The sequence below is a fragment of the Myxocyprinus asiaticus genome, chromosome 50 (genome assembly GCF_019703515.2).
Source record: "Myxocyprinus asiaticus isolate MX2 ecotype Aquarium Trade chromosome 50, UBuf_Myxa_2, whole genome shotgun sequence".
Taxonomy (NCBI): domain Eukaryota; kingdom Metazoa; phylum Chordata; class Actinopteri; order Cypriniformes; family Catostomidae; genus Myxocyprinus; species Myxocyprinus asiaticus.
In genome coordinates this window covers 15,027,503-15,049,800 of record NC_059393.1, presented here as the reverse complement: position 1 = coordinate 15,049,800, position 22,298 = coordinate 15,027,503, and the positions used below count along the sequence as shown (strand labels likewise).

General features: G+C 37.0%; 2 protein-coding genes across 6 annotated transcripts in view; one reads left to right on the top strand and one right to left on the bottom strand.

Annotated features, from left to right (window-relative positions):
- Positions 1 to 824: 824 nt before the first annotated feature.
- LOC127438642 (repulsive guidance molecule B-like) lies at positions 825 to 6,816 on the top strand. Its single transcript, XM_051694356.1, has 3 exons — positions 825 to 1,043; positions 2,874 to 3,385; positions 5,214 to 6,816. Exons 1-3 carry the CDS (start codon positions 950 to 952, stop codon positions 5,901 to 5,903), a joined length of 1,296 nt encoding a protein of 431 aa, XP_051550316.1. The 5' UTR covers positions 825 to 949; the 3' UTR covers positions 5,904 to 6,816.
- Positions 6,817 to 12,147: 5,331 nt separating this feature from the next.
- The window catches only part of LOC127438641 (CUGBP Elav-like family member 5), a 284,871-nt gene continuing 274,720 nt past the window's right edge, over positions 12,148 to 22,298 (bottom strand). For all 5 annotated transcript variants that reach the window (XM_051694351.1, XM_051694353.1, XM_051694354.1 and 2 more), the window contains exons 11-12: positions 19,462 to 19,628; positions 12,148 to 17,336 (exon numbers count right to left, since the gene is read on the bottom strand). In XM_051694351.1, coding sequence (XP_051550311.1) covers positions 19,501 to 19,628 — 128 coding nt within the window. In that variant the 3' untranslated portion in view covers positions 12,148 to 17,336; positions 19,462 to 19,500. The remainder of the gene's footprint in view (positions 17,337 to 19,461; positions 19,629 to 22,298) is intronic.

Genomic DNA, 22,298 nt, shown 5'->3' with positions numbered 1-22,298 from the left:
CCTTCAAGAGAGTTAAAACCTCTATGGATTCTTAATAACAACTTTTTAAATGCCCCCATAAGTTTCCTTTGACCGAGGAATGTGGGTATTCCCCTATAGCCTCAATTTTGTACTCAATAGTTTGAGTTATTTACACTTAAATTCTTTAATGTTAATAATAAGTTCAAGGAACTTAGACAGACAGATAGATAGACAGACAGAGAGACAGACAGACATATAGATAGGTAGATAGATAGATAGATAGATAGATAGACAATAGATAGAGAGACAGACAGACAGACAGACAGACAACAGATAGACTGATAGATAGACAGACAAACAGACGACAAATAGACAGACAGACGATAGACAGACAGACAGATGATAGATAGACAGACGATAGACAGACAGACAGACAGACAGATAGACAGACAGACACATAGATAGACAGACAGACAGACAGACGATAGATAGACAGACAGGCAGGCAGATAGATTGACAGACAGACAGACAGACGATAGACAGACAGATAGATAGACAGACAGACAGACAGACAGACAGACAGACGATAGATAGATAGATAGATAGATAGATAGATAGATAGATAGATAGATAGATAGACAGACAGACGATAGACAGACAGACAGATAGATTGACAGACAGACAGACAGACGATAGATAGATAGATAGATAGATAGATAGATAGATAGATAGATAGATAGATAGATAGATAGATAGATAGATAGACATACCTTTGCTCTGCATTGTAAAAATACGTGACTGGGCACTTGTCAGCATTCACGGAGAGGGGCTGGCGACCGTAAGCCCCTCCTCCCATGCGAATCTTTTCAGCAGTTTTCCTTTGAATGACAGTGGCTGGGGAAGGGAATGAAAAAGTTGTCCGATCTCTCGCAGCCTCAACGCCGCTGAGCAGCAGTTGGAGAACTCCAAGCAAACTGAATGGATTGGCATGGGGAGAAGCGGCACCCTCAACCTGGCTAAGCGGCAGCTTTGGTACTGGATTTGTCTTTCAGTGGTTTCTATGTGCTTGTTACTGCGACCAGGTAAATCATTTCTTCAACTATTAATCGCTCTTATCCGCATGCACACATCTCGGAGAGTTACTGGGGAAAACTTTCCAGCCTAGTTTGGAGCATTGCAGAGGAAATTTGTTGAATCAAAATCTCTAACTTCTATTTTTAATCTTGACAAAAATGACATTATATTAATACATATCTCTCATAATAATGCAACGTCCATTTAATACGCATTATGGTGTTCTGTAGGCCACAGTTAACGCCAAAACTTCAGGACTTGACGAGCATCGCTTCACTAAAGTTGTGCTGCTAACCCGCTAGCAATTCCCCACCGTGTTTACAAAAAGATGTAAATGAAGTCGAATTAAATTCCCACACGGTGTAAACAGTATTTTTACATGTAGTCCATTGTATCACCTATATATATATATATATATATATATATATATATATATATATTATTTTCACGTTAATTGCTTCGTTTATAGCGCTTTTTTATTTTTTATATTATTAATTTACGAAAACTTTGAGACTTAGCTAACTTGGCTAGCTACTCACCATATCGTTGTTTGAAAGTTTACTTCGAATACTCAGAGATTATTTAGCTAGGAAGACTTTTGTATAACTTAAGTAATAATCGATAAACGCAATGTATTTGCGAAACAACAGGTATCATATGTTGTTTTTACCAGTTTATCGTGTTTTACGTTACTCGCGTGCCCCTGTGAAAAGCACACGCCTGATGTTGTTATTGTAGCGTATGTAACGTTCGCGAGTGTAACTTTACTGTAAAGAGTGCAACATTTCGAATGATTTCTATTGTGACGTCATGAAGCTCTTTTGCTGGATGCTGTAAAGACGAGTGAAAACTTGTTTCATTGTTGTTATTGGTGGTTGTCGGACTTAATAGAGACGTTATATCGGTGTATTCAAGTTTTGTTTTTAAAAGTATACTTGTATAAAGCGTTTTTATTTCTTATGAATTGACTGTAAGATATTCTTTAGTGATAAGATACCACAGGCATTTGTAAATGTTAATTAAAACTATCAATTATCACATACTACTGTATGTTGTCAGGTTTAAATTGAAACGTGAGGTGGTTAAATTCATTGTTATGCATTCTGATTTTAATCAGCTTTAAGTTTTGCACAACAGGTTCCAAGTGTGACATTTTGATCTAAAATGCATTACTTATTATAGGCATTATATTATTACAGTTATATATAATGGATGCGTTATTTTGTGTGAGAAAATATATTAAATTTTAGCACGATTATACACTGTTAATTAAAATCTAGATCCTCGATGAGCCCCCTATACAGTAAATGCTAGATTTGCTCAGTTCAGTGAGAAAACTTCTGTTTTGTTTCATCTACCATCAGTTTCAAATTCCATCATATTTGCTATTGTAGGGATTGCGGCACATCCAATTTTATGACATAAAAATAAAGGATCTTCTAAAACTGCCATTTGTACAATGAAAGTAACTCTTTCCACACCTTTATTAGACCATGATCATGAAACAAATGTTAAGATCTAGGAATGTTTCCTTGGTTTGGAATTGTACTTGACTTGTCGGCTTACCTTTTCAGATCCTTCGTAAATGCAAAATGTGCAACCAATGAATGTACCAAAATTACAAATACAACAGTTGGGTAGCTGTTATAGATGTTTTGTGTACAGATCAATATCTAGAACACATCCGAGGCTCAGAACTTTAATTATGAATGTTGATATCCATCACCATCCAACCATGAAACAATGAATCTTCCACAGTTTTGAATGCACCTCACTCATGCATGCAATCGGAATTATGTTACACTTGTAATTCTCACACACTCTTTGATTCTCAACAGTGTGCTGCCAAACATGTCGTATTCAACGCTGTAATGCGGAGTATGTGGCCTCATTTTCACCCTCCGGTGGCCTGCAAGAGGAGGTGCTCCCAGATGTGGACTACTGCATTGCACTGAGGGCCTACTCCTTGTGTACCCGCCGCACCGCTCGTGGCTGTAGAGGGGACTTGGTGTACCACTCTGCTGTATTTCGCATTAAAGAGCTCTTTGCACAGCATAACTGCTCCAGTGACGGCCCGACGTCATCGGCCAAAGCTCCCAGCACCTCCAGGCCACCTGTGGTGGATGTGTGCAACTATGAAAGTCGGGTGCTTGCCATGGGTCCTGCTGCCCAACAGAAAAAGTACGGACACTGTGGATTATTCGGGGATCCTCACTTGCGGACTTTTCGGGATGAGTTTCAGACATGTAGGGTTGAGGGGGCTTGGCCACTCATCCACAACCGATACCTTTCAGTTCAAGTCACAAATGTGCCAGTCATTGAAGGCTCCAGTGCCACGGCAACCAACAAGGTAAGTTGTATAAGTTGCTTTTTGTTATCTTATGTTAGGGTGACCTATTTGATGTTTAGAAACTGTCAACATTGGGAACTGGTCCATTTAGAGAGCGGAGTCTGATACTCATGATAGGAAATTCAGTTGATCAGATTGGGAAAATGCTGTTTTGAAGCCCTGACAAGAGTGTAGGATTAAATGTTCTCTGTGGATTAAGTATTTTAATAATTGTTAGCATGTTGCCTTTATGTAAAAAAATAAGTAAATGTTTGATTCAGGAATTGCAAAAAAAAACAAAACTTAACTGAATGTTGATCAAATCAAACTGAATGCCAACCTTGGTTTGTAAGAACTAGAGTCTGGTAAACTTCTTATCTATAACATATTACCTGATAGGTGTAGTTTGAACCTGTACAACATTTTTGGATAAATTGGGCACTAAACTGCTTAAACCAAAAGTGTGAGGGAGACAGACAGTCAGCCCAAATAATGATGTTATTAGGGGGAAAATTTTTTTTCTCCTATTATAGGAAGTGGTTTTAAACTGTTCAGCTGTGGCTACAATACAGACTCAAAAGAAAATAACAGAATACCCCAGAGGCTGTTGTGTCTTTATTTTTTTATTTTTTTGACTAACAACAAAGAGTGGGGGAAACAAAAAAAAGAAAGAAAGCAAAATAAATGATTCACTCTCTTGTTATGGTAAGGTTGCTTTTATTCATATTTTTGGACCACTGACTTATATCCACTTAGAATAATTGTTTAAATAAATGTCTTAAAAGATTCCATATCAGTTTAGCATTTGATGTTATTACACTTTTAATAGAATTGCAGATAATGTACAAAAATGTCACTCAACACAGTCTCTCTGTAGCATTAAATGCAGTGGACTGGTTAAAGTTCAGTTGTTGATAAAATAGAGTTTCATAAAAAATTGTGAATGAACATTGAAGATTTCAGTGCAATACAGCAGATTCCATTAGATGTCATTGACTTGTAGACAAGGTACTGATAGAGCCCAATTGGTCCCGTCTCTTGGTTTTTCCTCTGTTCTCCTACTGCCATCTTGTGGTGAGATCTTTTACTTGTCTTGAGTTCAATCTCAAGTTTCTCCCAACTTAAAATTGTATTCTTGTGCACTGGGGTGGGGGATTTTGTTTATTTTCTGCGTTTTTGCCATTTTATGGACAGGGACTGTCAGAGATGAGACAGGAAGTGATGGGGGTAAGATCTGGTAATGGAACAAGCCAGATTTGAAATTGGCTTGATGTGTCCCACGTCACTATATATCTATGTCTGTCCAAACTGAAAGTGATAAAGCCGTGCGATGCAACAAAATCACAGCTAATCAGAACATGTTTGGGATTTTGGACTAATGAGATTTCACTGTGGGCAAGTTCTGTCTACCTAGCATGATGCTGCACAAACAGAAGACAAGCAGTCGACAAGACGTCCTGTTGCTCGTCATGGTCGCGGCTAGTTTAGACAAAATCTCAGATTGACATGGAAGAGAGCTTTTATCACTTCTTGCTTTATTGCATCATGACTGTTTTGTTTTTAAAGCAAAAATCAGGCTACAGAACAAATATGAAGCATCCACATTCCGTAGTCAATGAAAAAAAAAAACGTGCATTTATTTGCATATTTAGCTGGCGCTTTTATCCAAAGTGACTTACACTGCATTCACCGTATACATTTTATCAGTTTATGTGTTTTTTGGGAATCAAAACCTTTAGTGTTGTTAGCACCACCATTGACCAATTAAGCAACAGGGACTAACTGTATGCATGTGTTGATTGTCAGTGTGAGCTGCTACTTACCGATTCCCATTTGATCACCCTTGTAGATAACAGTTATCTTCAAGTCCTACCATGACTGCACCGAGCAGAAGGTCTACCAGGCCACAACCGAGGACCTGCCATCTGCGTTCCAGGACGGTACGCGCAATGGTGGGAAAGGAGATAGCCTGTGGATCGTAGAAGCTAGCGGAGGTATGGGAATCCGGCAGGTGAAGATCCACGCTCGCTATCTGGGCACATCCATCATTGTACGTCAGGTGGGTCGCTACTTGACCTTCGCGATTCGCATGCCTGAGGACTTAGCAGAGGAGAATGGCGGTCTGCAGCTGTGCCTGCATGGCTGTCCGCGAAGTGAGGTCATTAAGGCCCATATACTGAACCGCCAACTGAGTCTTCGTCCTCCGCGACTCATGGGCGGCTGGTACGGGGACGAGGATGCCGCCGAGCTGCAGCCAGGCGGCTCGCCACATATGGACATGTTGGAACGTGCCACCACAAAGTGTCGAGAGATGCTACAGGTGGAGGACGTTTACTTCCAGTCATGCGTATTTGATCTTCTCACAACAGGTGACCCAGAATTCTCCATGGCTGCATATGGCGCCCTAGAGGACCTTAAAGCACTTCCGCCCAGCACTCTGAAACAGAGCTCACCCAGGACTCCACATGTTTTTAACAAAGGAGTGGTTGTTATGCCATCTGTTTTTGCAGTTCTGCTTCTACTTCTTTTGCTGAACTGAAAGAGCTGGCCTAGATGGCAGACTGAGGATAGATAGCCACCAAGCTGACTGTTCTTCAGCCTTGAAACCCTCCTGGAAATGGATATTGCTTAAGAGCATAGTTCAACCAAATTACAGAATTTTCATTGGGTGCACTATCCTTTTAACATTTTACACTCAAACTGATTTAAAACTGCCCCCCTGTCAAAAAACTGAAACCAGCACTTGAGTGCAATGTAAAAATGGACCCAAATCAACATACTGCCATTTAAACCTGCTGTGTTTTATTCTTCTAAATGGGAAAATGGCAAAACACTACAAGCTTTCCGAAAATGCGCTATTACCTGAATCGATGAAGGCAGCCAATCTGCATCTCACTCAGATTATCACAAATTAAGAGTGGAGACCATCGATAAAGACTTTAAGATAATGGGTGAAAGAACTATTGCAAGACAGATCAAGGAGTTTTATTATCGTAAAGGACGAATCACACGAGTTTAGGTGCACTTCAAACTTTTTACTCAGATATACGAACCCTAGCGCTGAGGTTCATTGTCAATGTATCTACACGGGATCCAACAACTACATGAAATGCTACCTATCCATATATGTTTTGGTTCTGGGTTGATAATATCCATACATAATGCTACACAGGTACAGTCATGCTGGCCAGACAGAAAAAAGACCTCTTCAAGCTGCTCTGCCTATTAAGGTTAAAAAAAAATGCAAATTTCAAAAACAAATTCTTTATAAAATAATATATTGAAAGAGTGTATATATGTGTTTTATAATGTGTACATACACTTGTGTATAGATGATGTTTTAAATGTGATACGTTTTGAAGCTGTTTCACCTAGCTAGATATTTTTTAGTTTGTATTAGATAAATAATATGTGCTGTATTGTGTAATCTGTTTTCTATATTAAAAACAATTAGTTATGACAGTATCTCATGGCCATTTTTCTGCCTTAAAATTTGTGACTCTTGCCAAACCATAGAAGAAACTATAGGTTAACCTTCAGAGCAGAATTGCAATGCTTGCTTAAAGCAATTAAATATAAATTATATTCATTAAATACATTTTGGGTAAAAAGTACACAAAACAATAGCTGATACTCTGAGCTGTTTTACAACAGCAGTTTTGTTGGGGGGAAAATTGCATTTTAACTGTCAGAGCTTGCTTACTCACACAAAAAGGAAAAACACTACTTGACACAATTGCTAACACTTTTGGAAGACATTTAGCCATTTTCCAAGTAAGTATTTGACCTGTAATATATATATATATATATATATATATGTTTTTCCTAATTCCCTGTTTCCTGATGTACTGATTTTCAGCACTAATTGTCTTTTCAAGAGTTTACATTTCCTGGAAATATCAACTTTCAAAAATCTGTGATGCAGTGCATTAGTGGTCAAGCTTTTTCTCTGTTCACACAGCGGAGCCTGTTCAGTAAATCGTAGATAAACTATTCCAGATGCTTTTGTTCTGTCGTTAAAAAATCTTTGTTTTTCATTGTATGTGAAATATACTACATTAAATAGAGATGGGTATTTTGATATCAGATGATATCAGCAAATATATCATCAAGATTAGTAGTCCTAACTATTAGTAGTTTGAAATAGTTAATTCCTTTTAAAAATCGTTTGAAATGTCTTAGCCCAACATTGCAATTTAGCAACTTTTTTCCAAAATTCATTAAAACAAAATATGCATAAAAAGCATATATTTTATAACTTGTGGCTTCCCAAAAACAGTGTCAAGCAGAAGATTTTTTTTTTTCATCAACATCAATGCTATCTCTGAGGGATAATGGAGTTACAATTTTGGTCTTTAGAGTGGGCAAGTGGTTATCTCTTCTCTGGAGCGATAGGGGAGTGTCAGAAGATTTTGTGGGCCACAAGGAAAATATCGCGGGTCAAGAATCCACCAATTCAGTTGTATAAGAATAAATAGTATGTCTTTTTTTTTTTTTTTCTAAACCAAGCTTAACTTATAATCAAAAAATGGAATGTGCTAGCATTGACCAGTGAGCCATGTGTGCAGTTGACATTAGTTCTCTACATTTTGAACAATGTCATTTGAAGCGGTCAAGTCGAAAATGTACATGAACGATTTCACATGCTTCTGTGGTCTCTATTAAGAATCCATAAGGCCTTGGGTGGAAATTTGTATAAAATGACAGGGTCACATGACAGAGATAAAACTGTCATCAGTTTAACCACATTCATCATGCTAAACTAAGCATTTTCCAACACTACCCTCCTCTTGGACTTTGCAGCTTTCAGCACTCCATCACTCTCAAGTTTTAATGTCTCCCAACATGTGTTGTAGAAAAGAACCAGGTTCTTCATGCAAAGAGCTGTCAGGAATCATTGTGTATAAGCTGTAGTAGTAGCACAGGCCTGTGGTAGTTAACATGCTGATAGCCATATGATTACTTTACTCTAGCACACTGCCTGGTTTTTATTGTTTTTATATCACATTATATGCATTTTGTGATCATGCTCACATTTCTTTCTCTCTCTCTCTATGCACATCCTCCTTTAATTAGTCTGATTATAATGAGTATATTCTATCTCTTTATAGATCTTCTCCGTTCAAAGTATAACAAAGTATATAAGCAAATGAGATGTATAGATAATCGACTTTGTTCTTTGCTCACTTTTATCTAATAAACAAGTACAATTATTGAGCTAATGAATTAAAATAAAGCTAAATAGACAGCACAGGACACGTCCATACCATGATAGATAAATTGGTAGGTGGATGGTTCTCTTTAAACAATTGCTTTTTTTAATTAATTAGAAACCATAAGCAATTACAGGCTTTCTGAATACTGTAAAGCTGCTGTATGCATTTTTTTTTTTTGCACATCCACACGTATCCATTTTCGTTTTAAAACGCATTAATTTTGCTAGGTTTACACCTATTATCCAAACTGGAATGCTGTTTTTCTCTACTGAAAACAAACACTTTTAGAAATGGAAAAAAAGTTAGGAAACTAAAAATTGAAGTTTCAAACTTTACGGATTAATGTGGGCGTGGCCTCATGCTGCATTCACCTCATGTCGGGATTACTGTAATTACAAGATGGCAGTTCAGAGATTCTACTCTGAACTGTTCACATCCTGGGACCTCGGAAGTTATTTGTTTCTATGGCAACACTTGTAAAGCCAATACAGCTTTGTTGTTGATAACAGCAAAATATGACTTATCACTACATTCATTCATTAATTCACCTCTATATGTTCTTGCAAAATGCTTAAATACAAAGAAAGTTCTCCAGGTAACAATGGCATAAAAAAAAAAAAAAAAATAGCATATCAAATACAAATACTGAAAATGTTAACTACCTTTAACTGTTAAGGCTGCTGCCATATTGACTATTTTTACAAGACATCGACAAGTCTGAATTTTCATTGAATTCTGTGATTCCAACTTGTATTTACTGGTTCCACGAAGACATGAATGCTTTTTACAAGTTGGAATCTCATAATTACGGTAATTTTGACATGACATGAATGCACCATAAGTTTAAAAACTCTGTTTTCAGTTTCATAACGTCATCATTTTCCAAAGTATGCGGTTATTGAGAGCGTTTTCTCTGTTTTTTTACTGCCATTCTAGTGTGGATGAGAGCCATAAAAGTAGTAAAGTGAATGTGTTTTCAAATGAAAATGTATTTGTGGGGATTCGGCCTGTATCTATTAACCTGACTGCAAATCAATTGTTATTCCAAAGAAAGAAAAATTGTCTTCGTAATCTCTTCGTAAATTGCTCCGCCTCTGAAAATCTGGCTTTTCGGTGACGTCATCATTTCACCCATTGAAGTTCAACTTATTCACGCTAGTGCCATCTTTGATTCTTAATGGGAATGACAACGAGGCTGTGAGGGATAGACTTACCATCTCTTCAGTGGCATGAACGGTATAAAGCTGTATAAATCTCCTAGATCACATCTGATTTTCTGCAACTCGTGTTGTCTAGAGTGCTTTGTATACTGAATGTTCTTGGACAGATATTTTATTAACGTTTCGTCCGCAGAACAAAAACACTTTAAACTGCAGTGCAGCCCATTGAAGAGACTGTAAGTCTATCCCTCACAGCCTCTTCATCATTTCCATTAAAAATCAAAGATGGCGCTAGCATGAATAAATAAACAATATTGCTGTAACCTCTATTACAATTTTATTATGTTAAACTACATGAAATTACGGTTCACTATTGGCAAGAATTTTGAAAGGCTGCATTACTTACCACAGTAGCCTACAACAAAGCCTGAATAACTATTTGGCTGTTGGTTAGCGTTAACCATTAGCCGGTGCAGCTACTCCATGTCCCTGGTCAAAAAGCCTTCTCAAAGATGGATTCTCGCAGGTGTTTCAGGAGACAAGTGATCCTCCACAACTGATTTAAAATGTTATATGTAACACCCACTTTCTACAATCAAATCACTTCCCAATGGATAAAATCCCGTCCTAAATTTTTCACAATGAATATTACATTTGACTCATTGAATATCATGTTTGAAAAAATTTAATATTACGGAACTAAAACTGGTTGAAAATGCTGTTTCATGATGATTTTACTATTTCCATCACTACGATTTGTTGATTTTGTTTGCATTACTTCAGTATATTCTTCACTTTATGTAAAGCAACAACAATATTGACCAAACAAAATGAAATAAACTTTGTACAGGCCATTTGTACAATCCAAGTGCATAAAGTATCCCACATACGCATTGCGCTCTACTAAGGTATCATGTTGTATATTTGTTAATAGGTCTGCGCAACAGAACTTTTTAACAAATGGCCCCTGTACACCTCCAAGACTGGAAAAAACGATCCTGAAAATTATGCATCTGTATCATAAATCTTGGAAAGTTATGATAATTTGCAATTCACTCCCTCATCAATGGCAATATTACCCTAATTTATTATCTTCCCGCGTTTGAGGCGCTCACAGGCCGTGCTGATAAGAGTCTATCAGGAGGAGGATTGATTTTCATTAACAGATTGTAATAAAGATGAACTGCCGGGCCCGTGCACTGACCAAGAGCCACACTTTATTGTAATTGGGCCAATTTATTTCATGAGCCACTGCCTCTACAGTTTTAGGCTCGCTCCTCCCCCCTCCCACCCCCCACCCCCTTTTCTCTCTCTCCTGTCTGTTCATTACTGTACTGTTTCAACCACATCTACTATTATCTCTCGATATTTCAGCTGTCGGACAAAATGTATATTCACTATTTAATATGTATGTATGTATGTATCTATCTATCTATGTATCTGTCTGTCTATCTGTCTGTCTGTCTGTCTGTCTGTCTGTCTGCATGTAAAAACTTCATTATATTTGTATAGCTGCAATGTAAGATAAATCATTCGTGAATCATTCGTATAATAATAATTTCTATAATACCTATTGGCTCAAGACGTTGAAATTTGGATAGTGGTAAAAATGCACACATATTTTATACCCAATACAGTTGATATATATATATATAGATAGATAGATATAGATATAGCTCTTGACACAGATATAGATATAGCATGACCAAACAAATAGACTGCATATTTAATTAAAAGTTTTACTGTAAAATTGAAAAAAAGAGAGAGAAAGAGAGAAGCCCATTAAGCATTTCTTTTCGATGCATACATTTTTCAAAACATAACCGATAAATAGGCAATTTATAAACAGATCAATGTCAGAAATAAATAAATAAATAATCGTTGTTCGAAGATTAATTGTCAAATCATTAGATGAGTAGGCATAACAGTAAAACAATGTAAGCAGCAAGTATTTGAGAAATGTCAAGAGGATGTTTGGTTACTCAGGCAATTATCTTGGACATATCTTCTCTGTCTCTAAAAATAAATAAATAAATAAACACTTTCCATTGCAGTTGTTCATGCTGCACCAATCATATCACAGAGATACTGTAAATGGTGCATCCATCACATGGAGCTCTATTCTTTTCTTTGAAAATATTAAAAGAAAACAACAAACATTAACATGAAACCTTAAACAACTGTAAACAGCATTGTCTCATCCAGGCTTTAAGAACAGCGCAGGGAGTGCCTGGCTCTCCCACTGAACATTTTACACATCAAAATCAATACTCTTGATATATATTTCCTTACACTTTGTGCTGAGAAAACCAGAACTTTTAACATGATCTTTATAAAGCAAAAAACCCGTCCCACCCCACCCACCCACCAACTACTACCCCATAGAATCTGAGAAAGGTTCCTTGCTGCTGATCCCTAATATACAGATTTCATATCTATAATAAGCTACTTTCCTTAGCATACAAACCATAGTTAAAGAAACATATTGTTAATATGAGTAGTAACTTTATAACACTTTGAACCCCAAAACTTTCCCACCCCTGCCCCCTGAGCATGCTCATAGATCAAAGTTCGTCATGAAGCTCTAAAACAGAAACATGATTTGAATGAGAACACAAGTATGAAATGCTGGTGGTCTGGTTTCTTCAGAAATACCTGTAGTGCAATACGTACCCCCTCATTTCTCTAGGGATAGTTAACCCAAAAACGAAAAATCTGTCACAACATGAGGTTGAGTAAATGACAGAATATTCAGTTTTGGGTGAACTATCTACTTAACACTATCGGTTCAACACATCACGTTTTCCGGTTTCATATTATATGCTTTTCCAATCTCTTTTTTTCTTTTCTTTCAAGCTGTAATGATATCATCGTTCAAACGTATTAAACTTCAGGCCCTAGTTGCCATTTTTAATTTGTATTACACTTGCTTTTACATGCAGGCCAAATTTAATTTGATTTTAATAATTCACATCTGGCATGGAAAGATTCTGCGAGGAAGGCCCATGCAACATGAGGTTATTAGACCATCGATGCCTGAAGGCTCTGCATGTCTGTATATCACACCGTACAGTTATGCCACCACAAAACAGGAGAGGGGAGAAATGAAATGGAGAGGGGTTCACCAGAAAAAGGCCATTATAACATGTGAATCAAATTTCAGCAATCCATTTCAGCGCAACCTGAGGGCAAAAAACCACCGTGATATACGGTGACATTAATGTATCCTGACAAAACTTATTTCTGATGTGTGCGAGATTAAACATTGAACATACAGACATATTTTTGGGTAAGACAAACAGGTCAAATATCCACAGTGGAAATCAAATGAGGTCGAAATATGTGCTTCTCGGTTCTACCTAGATTCTCGAGCTCAGTTTTTATGTCGATTTCTGTTTATTTGCGAATTCTGTGAGGTCTCGAAGTCCTTGTACTTCTGTGTCGACATATCTTTAGTTTCAGCATTTCTGTGAAGGCAGTGCATAACTGACATTAATGGCAGAATTGATAAAAAAAAAAATGCAAATACAAAAATAGCGGATGAGAACTTTAACTTGTATTAGGGACACTGTCCATGTTAACACTGCATCTCTACTCCTCTAAATGTGATTCTGATAATAGTTAAAGACCCCATGATATCATTGTAACAGGAAGTTTGGGAGGGCTATTTCAAAGACCCCACCCATTTCCATTAAGCAGCCAATCACTTTTAGTTTACACCACAGCCATGTACATGATTTGTTACTTGCTACAGAGCGCAACAGGTTCCGGAAGTAAAAATCCCATTAATTTTCTCCATAGGGGAATGGATTCTTAACAATAACTTATAAACCTATAAAGACAGACCTATACCGTAAGCTCTGAGGTTGTTAGTCAGTGGAAGATGTTTCTATTGAAGCCATCAATCCACATTATTTCAACTTCATTTAAAAAAAAAAAAAGAAAATTATGTTTAGAAGAGGAATTTCTGGTGTAGTACTACACCACCCATGATCCTGAAGGGAAATGTCCAATAACAGAATCAAGGCAAACAAAGTGCGCCAAAAGAGCTCTGCAGCAATCGAGACGGTCTTCCCACACTCTCAAACTGCTTGTATATTTGAAAATATCTGAACATTTTCCGATTAATTCAAAATCTATTTTTTCGACACTTTTAATATACAAATTTAAATCTATACTTTTATGCTTTTTACCATTTTCAATTTGATTACGTCGTTCACAATGCTTCATGGGATGTAGTTAATTTCCCCATGAAAGATATTAAGTACACAGTCTTGTATCTTTGTCTTTTAAAAAAATGTCATCAATACTTTAAATCAAGGTTTGTAATGATGCAATACATCTCGGAGCTGGTTGGTTTGTTTCAAGGCTTAGGATGCTTTTATGAAGGATTTTATGAAATCTCTATAGAAGAAATGAATGGGGGAAATACTTCCAGAACTAAAATGGCTAAAATTGCTAGTCAGAAGCAGTGGTTATTAGGGAAAGTTGCAAACAGAGCATTTGTTTGGACAAAAACCCGTAGTGTTAGATGAGTCATCAATATTTTTGATGTGTTGTCCCGGAAGAGAAGGACTGCAAATTATAAATGCATATATATCTGCTAAAAGTTCCTTTAGTTCACTTTTAGAGCACACTAGCATATAGATTATTTTAAAGTTAAAAGACATGGACTAAAAGCCATAAAACTTCAATTTTGATGTCATGGGGTCTTTAAGATTCTTGTCAAGTCTCGTTCCCCTAAACACAAGTGCTTCAGAGTGGAGTATATTTGTGGTTTGTCTGAGAAAAAACCAACAGCTGTGGTTAAGTACACCATAATGTCAGACTCAGTGGCTTTTTTATTGATGGATCAGTTTGCTCCGAATGTTACCCCCTATAGCTGCTATTTGCAAGCTGTCCGTAAGCTCTTTTACAGGCTGCTCATTAGGCCTGCATAGACAGTTAGTGTCATGCTAATCCATACCAGCCTGAGACACGTATTCTTAGAAATATGAACTATTTGTGGATTCAACCTGCTTGCATCCGAATTGAAGGAATGTTTATGGTTGTTTTGACAAGTCTTCCAGTACTACTTTCTATATTTTAAACATATTTATTAGTGAAATGAACACTGTTTTTCAGATGCCTATGGGAAAAGTCAACGTGTAATTGATTGTGCATGTTTCCGAGGCAATAATCTCCATTTGACCACCATTTGAAATATTTCAATTATGCTGCAATATGGTCCCTGTAAAATTCTGATGTGCTTCAGACATTGTAAGTAATAACAAGTGTGCCCCCTCAGTAGGGTCCCTAATGAGGGCATTTTGTGGACTGTTTTTAACCTCTTACGGGTTTAAGGCTTTGTATCTTTGTAACTGCTAGGCTTGGTCTATTTACCAATGTGCTTTGTCAGATGATATTCAGCATTTGGCACGAACTGTTTTTTTCAAGTGTTTATATTGATGTACTGTAGGTTGAGTACGTTCATGAGCGATGTTTCATGAAATGATATGAAAGCTCTGCTGGTCCCTTGGTATGGTGAATTTGGGCAATACTTAAAGCACAGTCTGACCTGGTCTCGTAGAATCACGTTACTATACCTACATTTTTGCAAAATAATTTTTACGTGGCTCACTGTACGTATCACGGTAGTTTCCAGGTCAATTGAACACTAAAGATGCTACAACATCAATGATGTATATTCCCTTTCACACAAATCACGAGTAGGCTAAACAACAGATTATTGGTTCATAAACATTTTTCGCTGTGTTCCTCACACAATGCTATTCTTAAGATATCTAAACACTTTTCAAGTCACGCGACTTGTAAGGAGATACATTTTAACGTCTGCATTACAAATTTATAAGCTTGTTCGGCCAACAGCTCAACTAAGAGAACATTGCACTTGCGATGCAAACGACCGGGGTATGAGTCCTGAAGAGCATGCTAGTCAACCTGTGAGCCGAAAGTGTCATAGAGGCACCACAAAATGACGTGGTTGACTCAATAATTGTATTCTTGACATCACACTTTGCTTTTTACAAACCTGTCAATTAGGTTTAGGTTTTTAGGGTAATAAGGTAGGTTTTGTTTATTTAAAACTTGATAGAGCATTAACCTTAAAACCTCATCTGTATGGAAGAAAATTTAACTCGCTTTTAGCGCCACCCAGTGGACATTTTTGTTTTTTTTACCTCAGAACTGCCGCGATTTCTGTAAGGAACCAGGTAATGTAATTTTGCAAAAATGTCGCCACAGTCATGGTTTTTTCCATAAGATTAGGCTAGCACAGTCATGGTGTTCGAAGACAAAATAAACAAGACCTGAATAAATCAAATTAGAAACACTTTAGAAAGCATTGCACAAAATAAATATCATAAATATTTTCCATACCCATCAAGAGGTGAGCATTAACAAAATGTTTTGTTCTTTTTGTTGTAATTATTTACCAGTGCAGTGGCTACAGCTGTAAAATTGCAGTTCGTTTGCATTGAAGCCACAGGTACTTATTCTGCTCGATAAGTAAAGCTTTCCTCGGATAAATACATTTGCTTATTTTATGTGTACTGAATAACTACCAAAGTTTTTGCTAAACCAGCAATCCTTTGAACATGCATATACTGTATAGTTCTATTCAGCATTTGTTCTCTGGACTGTGGGCCTATTTCTGATATCTGAGCAACCTCAGAAAAAAAGACAATGGATGATGAACAGCTCCAACCCCCCCCCCATTTTTTTTTTCTCTTCATGAATGAAAAATGTCTGAACATGCTCCTAACAATCTCCAATCCACATATTCTACTCCACTTAAATAGTATAGCTTTTAAAATAGTTTTTTCCTTAATTTTTTTAATTTTGTATTTTTTTTTTTAATATTCTGAAACCCAGTAACTATAAATGTAAAAGGAAAAGAAATAAAAATCCCATTCCTCTTCCAACCTGAAGTGAATAATTATGCTTTTTTTCCTTTAAACCTATGTTGTTAGTAGTTGTCTGTAGTATTAGTATATGTCTGTAAAAATGAAATAAAAATGTTTGGTCCTTTGGTCCCATGGGGGGTGAAAGATATATCAGTTTCACTGAGGGTATGGAAACCTCAGTGACCACAGAAAAGTCCTGTGTTTGCTGAAAGATGGTGACAGAAGAAAGGAAGGAGGAAAAGAGAAAGAAAGAGAGTCCACTAGCGGGACAAGAAGAGCTTCTTTTTTCCACTGCAGTTTTCCTTGGTCATCAAGTTTAACCCTCATAAGTCCAGTGTAATAAAAGCCATAAGTGCCTCTTCCTTTAAATAGCATATGTGTGTATAATATGTATATAGAAATCGAAGTTGTTCTTGTTCTTTTTTTCTCTCTTTTTGTTTGTTGCTTTACTGACGATTCGAAGCTCAGCGAGTCTTTTGAGAAATCTTCCTCACGTCTTTCGTTTGCAGTGCAGAGTGTGGTTTTGCCCACGGGTACCGGTTCACCTGCAGCCCTCCTCTGTTCTGAACATCCTCATAAAATAAATGCTGATATGTCTTCAAAAAAAAAAAAAAAAAAAAAAAAAATCCATTCATGTTTTTCTTGTTTGTTTTTAAAGTAAAATTCCTTTAAAGATTTCACTCTTCAAATCCTGTAAAAAAAAAAAAAATTATTTCTATATACAGTAATAACAACAGCAAGTATATGTACATGACATATATATAAATATATATAAATATATTAACAAATATGGCTCAGATTCCTCCTATGTAAGGTGTTTGGGTTTTTCTTTTTCTTTTTTCTGGTCGCTTAAAAAAAGTAACAGCACACTTATTCTTCTCAGTAAGTCTCATTATCTGAGGTATCATTCATGTATATACAAGCTGTGCTGGATGGGTTACATGCCAAAATTTAATTGCAGGCACCACTAATAATATTCGGTTGAATATATCTTTTAACTGCCAGTGTGACAAGCTGCTGTTTTAATTTAAATGAATCATAGAAATGAAACCACACTCTTTTTGTCAGTACACTTGCAGGTCAATTATATGAGCATGCCTTTCTGTAAAAAATCGTGACTGCTGACACAAACTCATGTCAAAAAATTAATCCACTACAAATTAGCAATTATTTCTCTAAAATTGCAATAAGATCACTTTAATGATTACTTCATTGAAAAGGTTACTAATTACTGTAATTATGAGTTACTTCTAAAACAGTTTTCACAGAAAGTTTTAGTTTTTCCATATTTTAAAAAAAATAATTTTTTTTCGTCCTAGTTCGTCACATGCAAGTAATACACTCAGCACCACACGTTTCTCCCTTACAATGACTCAATAACTCAAACAGACATACAACCCCAATTCCAAAACAGTATGGGACAGTATGAATTATATTCAACCTTTGCTATATTGAATGCACTACAACTACACATTATATGATGTTTTACCTTGTGAATTTCATTGTTTGTTTTTTTTATGTACAGTCATTTCAAATCAGATGATTGCAACACGCTCCAAAAAAGTTGAGACAGGGGCAATTTAAGACTAATAACAATTTGACGAGTAATTTGACTTATTTGATAAGACAAGCTGTTATCAGCGTTAGGTCCAAAACCAGTGTCTGTGTGGGCCAGGGGTGTGTCAGTGCCCATAGCATGGGTAACTTGCACATCTGTGAGGGCACCATTAATGCAGACAGATATGTACAAATTTTGGCGCAGCACATGCTGCCATCCAGCACCGTCTTTTCCAGGGACATCCCAGCATTTTTAGCAGGACAACTTCTAACAACATACTGGCCGAATAAGCAGAAAGCGCGGGAGTTAGATTGGCCTGCCTGCAGTCCTGACCATCTCCAATTGAGAATGTGTGGTGCATTATGAAGCACACCATCCAGCAACGAAGACCCTGTACAATTGTGCAGCTGAAGACCTACATTATGGATGAATGGGGGGAAATTCCACTTTTTAAACTTAACAAAATTGTGTCTTCAGTGCCCAAATGCTTAATAAGTGTTATTAGAAGAAATGGTGATGTTTCACAGTGGTAAACACTCGACTGTCCCAACGTTTTTGGAGCGTGTTGCAATCATCTGATTTGAAATGACTGTACATATAAAAAAACAATGAAATTCTCAAGGTAAAACATCATATAATGTTTAGTTGTAGAGCTTTCTTTTTAGCAAAGGGTGAATATAATTTACAAATCACTCCTTTTTGTTTTTATTTACATTTTCCATACTGTCCCAACTTTTTCAGAATTGGGGTTGTAAATATTTAATAAATTATATTTATATTTAAAAAATATTCTAAATAAATTATGTTAGGTATAAATTTGTAAACCAAGTAATGTACTAAAATGTAATTAAAGGTGCTGTAAATTATTTTAGCATTCTGAAGCTTTCACGTGACTGAGCCTTTGCCTTAGCCACACCCCCTCATTCCAAAACCCGCCCTCCAAAGATAATTTTGAGACCAAAAATGAACAAAAGAGCAGCATTGTTTTTTACTGTGGCTGTCAAATTCAACAATGGCACATAGCGCCCTCAACCGATAAACATTATGAATCATAGCCTCAATGATCCGCAACAAAGACAACGCAATGAGAACGAGCAAAATGATTGACAGGTGAAACGCGTCAATGTCTGCATTCCGCAGACACATTTTTGTTTGCTGTCTACAAAGTCTACAGCTGCCACAGAGGTTTTACAGCTTTTACATTTTAGGTTATGTTTTAATTAGGTTTTTGTAATCAAATTACACCCAACCCTGGTACCTGTGCTGTTGCAGAGAGCCCAGTGTTGATAGGGCCCAGTTAGTACGGACGGCTTGCATCCTTCGGCCGTTTTAACTGCACTTTCAACCTCTTCATGCCGATCTGAAAGCCATTCATGGCCTGGATAGCAGCCTGTGCGCTTGCTGGGTTGTCAAAACTCACAAAACCTGCAAGAGATCACAAGAACAGACATTGCTGGGGAGTTCTAAGCTAATCTTAACATTTCAAAGGAGTTTACTAGAAAAAAAAACTATTTTTCAAACATATCTTTTGGGGGGAATTACTAAGAATGAAAAGCAACAGCCACTGATAGCGTTGTTTATTGGCATGTGCTGTCGGTGTTGTTTTAGCACCAAACGAACCTAATTTACATAGAAAGGAGCCATGTTTACTCTTAAAATAAAGAAATACTTTCATTTAAATTAGAGGTAGGCCGATATATTGGTTTTACAGATTAATTGGTGAGGAAAGTTGCTTTTGGAACAGAATCGGATTATCTGCACAAACCTATGCTCATGGTTGCCAATATTTGTTTTTTATTCCTCCGTGTACCTCTGTGACCAGCACAGCAGGATGCAACGGTTAAAATGACTTGGTTTTACAGTATACGGTAACAGCGGTCTCTAGAGGTGAAATAAAAATTATCACTGACACCTTGTGGGGATTTGCTGTATCTAAATCTTTCATCACTGGAAATATTTATCTATATTTTTATTCTCACTTCACTGCATATTTTGTTTTGATTAAATAATCAAGAGTTTTAAATTGAAGCGAGGGTATGCAAAGAAAAATGTGAGTATATGGACACGTGCTCCACCAGCACATTCTGTACATCCATATCTTGGACACACACACACACACACACACACACACACACACTATATATATATATATATATATATATATATATATATATATATATATATATATATATATATATATATATACACAAAACCCTTCACCTGGTGAATATACAGAATAGGCTAAAATCTGAATTTGGTGAATACTTAAATATAGAGCATTGTGATAGAGCCATTAGAGTCCCTGGTGTGTTTCGGGCTGGATTAGATTTAAAGTCCCGCTTTATACACCAAATCTTAATTTTTCTGGCTATTTTAGGGATTTTGGTTGAACAATAAGATGCATCAGGGATTTTATTCATTTTGGACTTTCATTACCCATGTGTCTGTGCCCATTTTTTACAGATTTGTTTTTTTTTACAGAAATTTGTAGCATTCTATAAATCAATTTTAAAAACTATCGGCCGATAAATCGGTTATCAGCCTTTTTTTCAGAGTTATCGGAGTTTTTGGTATCGGCAAAATCCAATATTGTTCCACTTGTTATTTAAATATGCCGCAGTGATATTTCAGTGCATTTTGCATCTGGTTAAACTGGATTGCAGGTAGGTTTATGAACAAGACGCAGGTTTTTGCGCCGAAAAATACTGCACACAAACTGGTGCAACTGTTTAGTAAATTCGCCCCTTTGACTTGAAAAAAGGTCAAATATTCAAATCACTATATGTGCAACTGTGTGGGCTACATATGAGCATATATAAGCCACTGGCGGTATAGAACAGGGACAAATCACCCCATAGGACAGCGAAACGGGGCCACCCACAGCATGCAAACCTCATTCCTCCCCATCACAACCCCAGCTTCCTGTTAAAACCCAATGGCTTTTTAAAAGCCAAGCCTTGAAAGTCAGTGACCAAAAAGCCACATTGAAGTGTGGCTCCGGTGACTGGATGCACTTTCCCTGGCATTACGAGTGTCATTAGGAACCAGCTATGAACCGTGAAAAACAGCAGGCACTTTCCTTGGTCATTGGCCACCTGGGAGCAGAGTGGCCGAGGTGCCTAACTGTGCCTGCAGCTGCCCCCATTTCAAGGTGGTTTCTTTGCGAGGAGTGGGTCCGTGTGTAGGCGAAGTGTGTTGGGGGGTGGGATATAGCCACAAGTTTCCTAATAGGGAATCTATGTATGTCAGTGCTCTCAGCCAAGTCCCAACGGTCCATCTCTTCCTCTGCCCCCACCGCAGATTAATTACTCCACCAAGCGCCTGTTACCCAGGCCTGATATTATGCAGTAAATGCATAGTGTATAAGTCAATACCGCAAATAGGTCCTACTTCACAAATTTATATCTTATTAACCTGCCCCGGGAGACAGTAGCTGCTATTAATTGTAGCTGGGGAAATGTCTCCCCCTGGAGCGGGAACAGATGTTGATCCATAATGGGGCCTTTTGCTTCACTTAGGACTTTTTCTCTGGCTCAGGGTTTTGAAAAGGCAGTGCTCCGGTTTGTGGCTTGACACAGAATACAGCCCGGAGTGTCTGAATGGAGTTTACACAGAGAAAAGTGACAGAGACTGATTGTTGGTTGTTTTGGGGTTAGCTGCATGCTGAACGTTATTTAATATGCCTAAGCAATACTTGTTGTATAGACTTTCACTGCTCTGGGTCACATTTACTTTGTTGTAATCATCGAGTTTTTATTTTTTATTTTTTGGTGCCTTTACTGATAAAAATATTGATTGTTATTATTAGAGATAATGAGATCGGACAGAATAGATAGGAAATTACATGAATAGAGAGAAGGGGAAAGAGATTAAAAGAGACTACTGATACAGCAATGATGTATTTTTTGTTTATTTATGCAGATTTAATTGATATAAATCTGATAAAGATTTGTGCAATTTAATAATAGCAAGTACTGTAATTTGTACAGAGTAGGGGTGTAAAAAATATCGTATCGTATTGTATCATACGATACGACGCCAACTATATAATACCATATGTATCGTATGATACATAAATAAACACATTATAGTGTA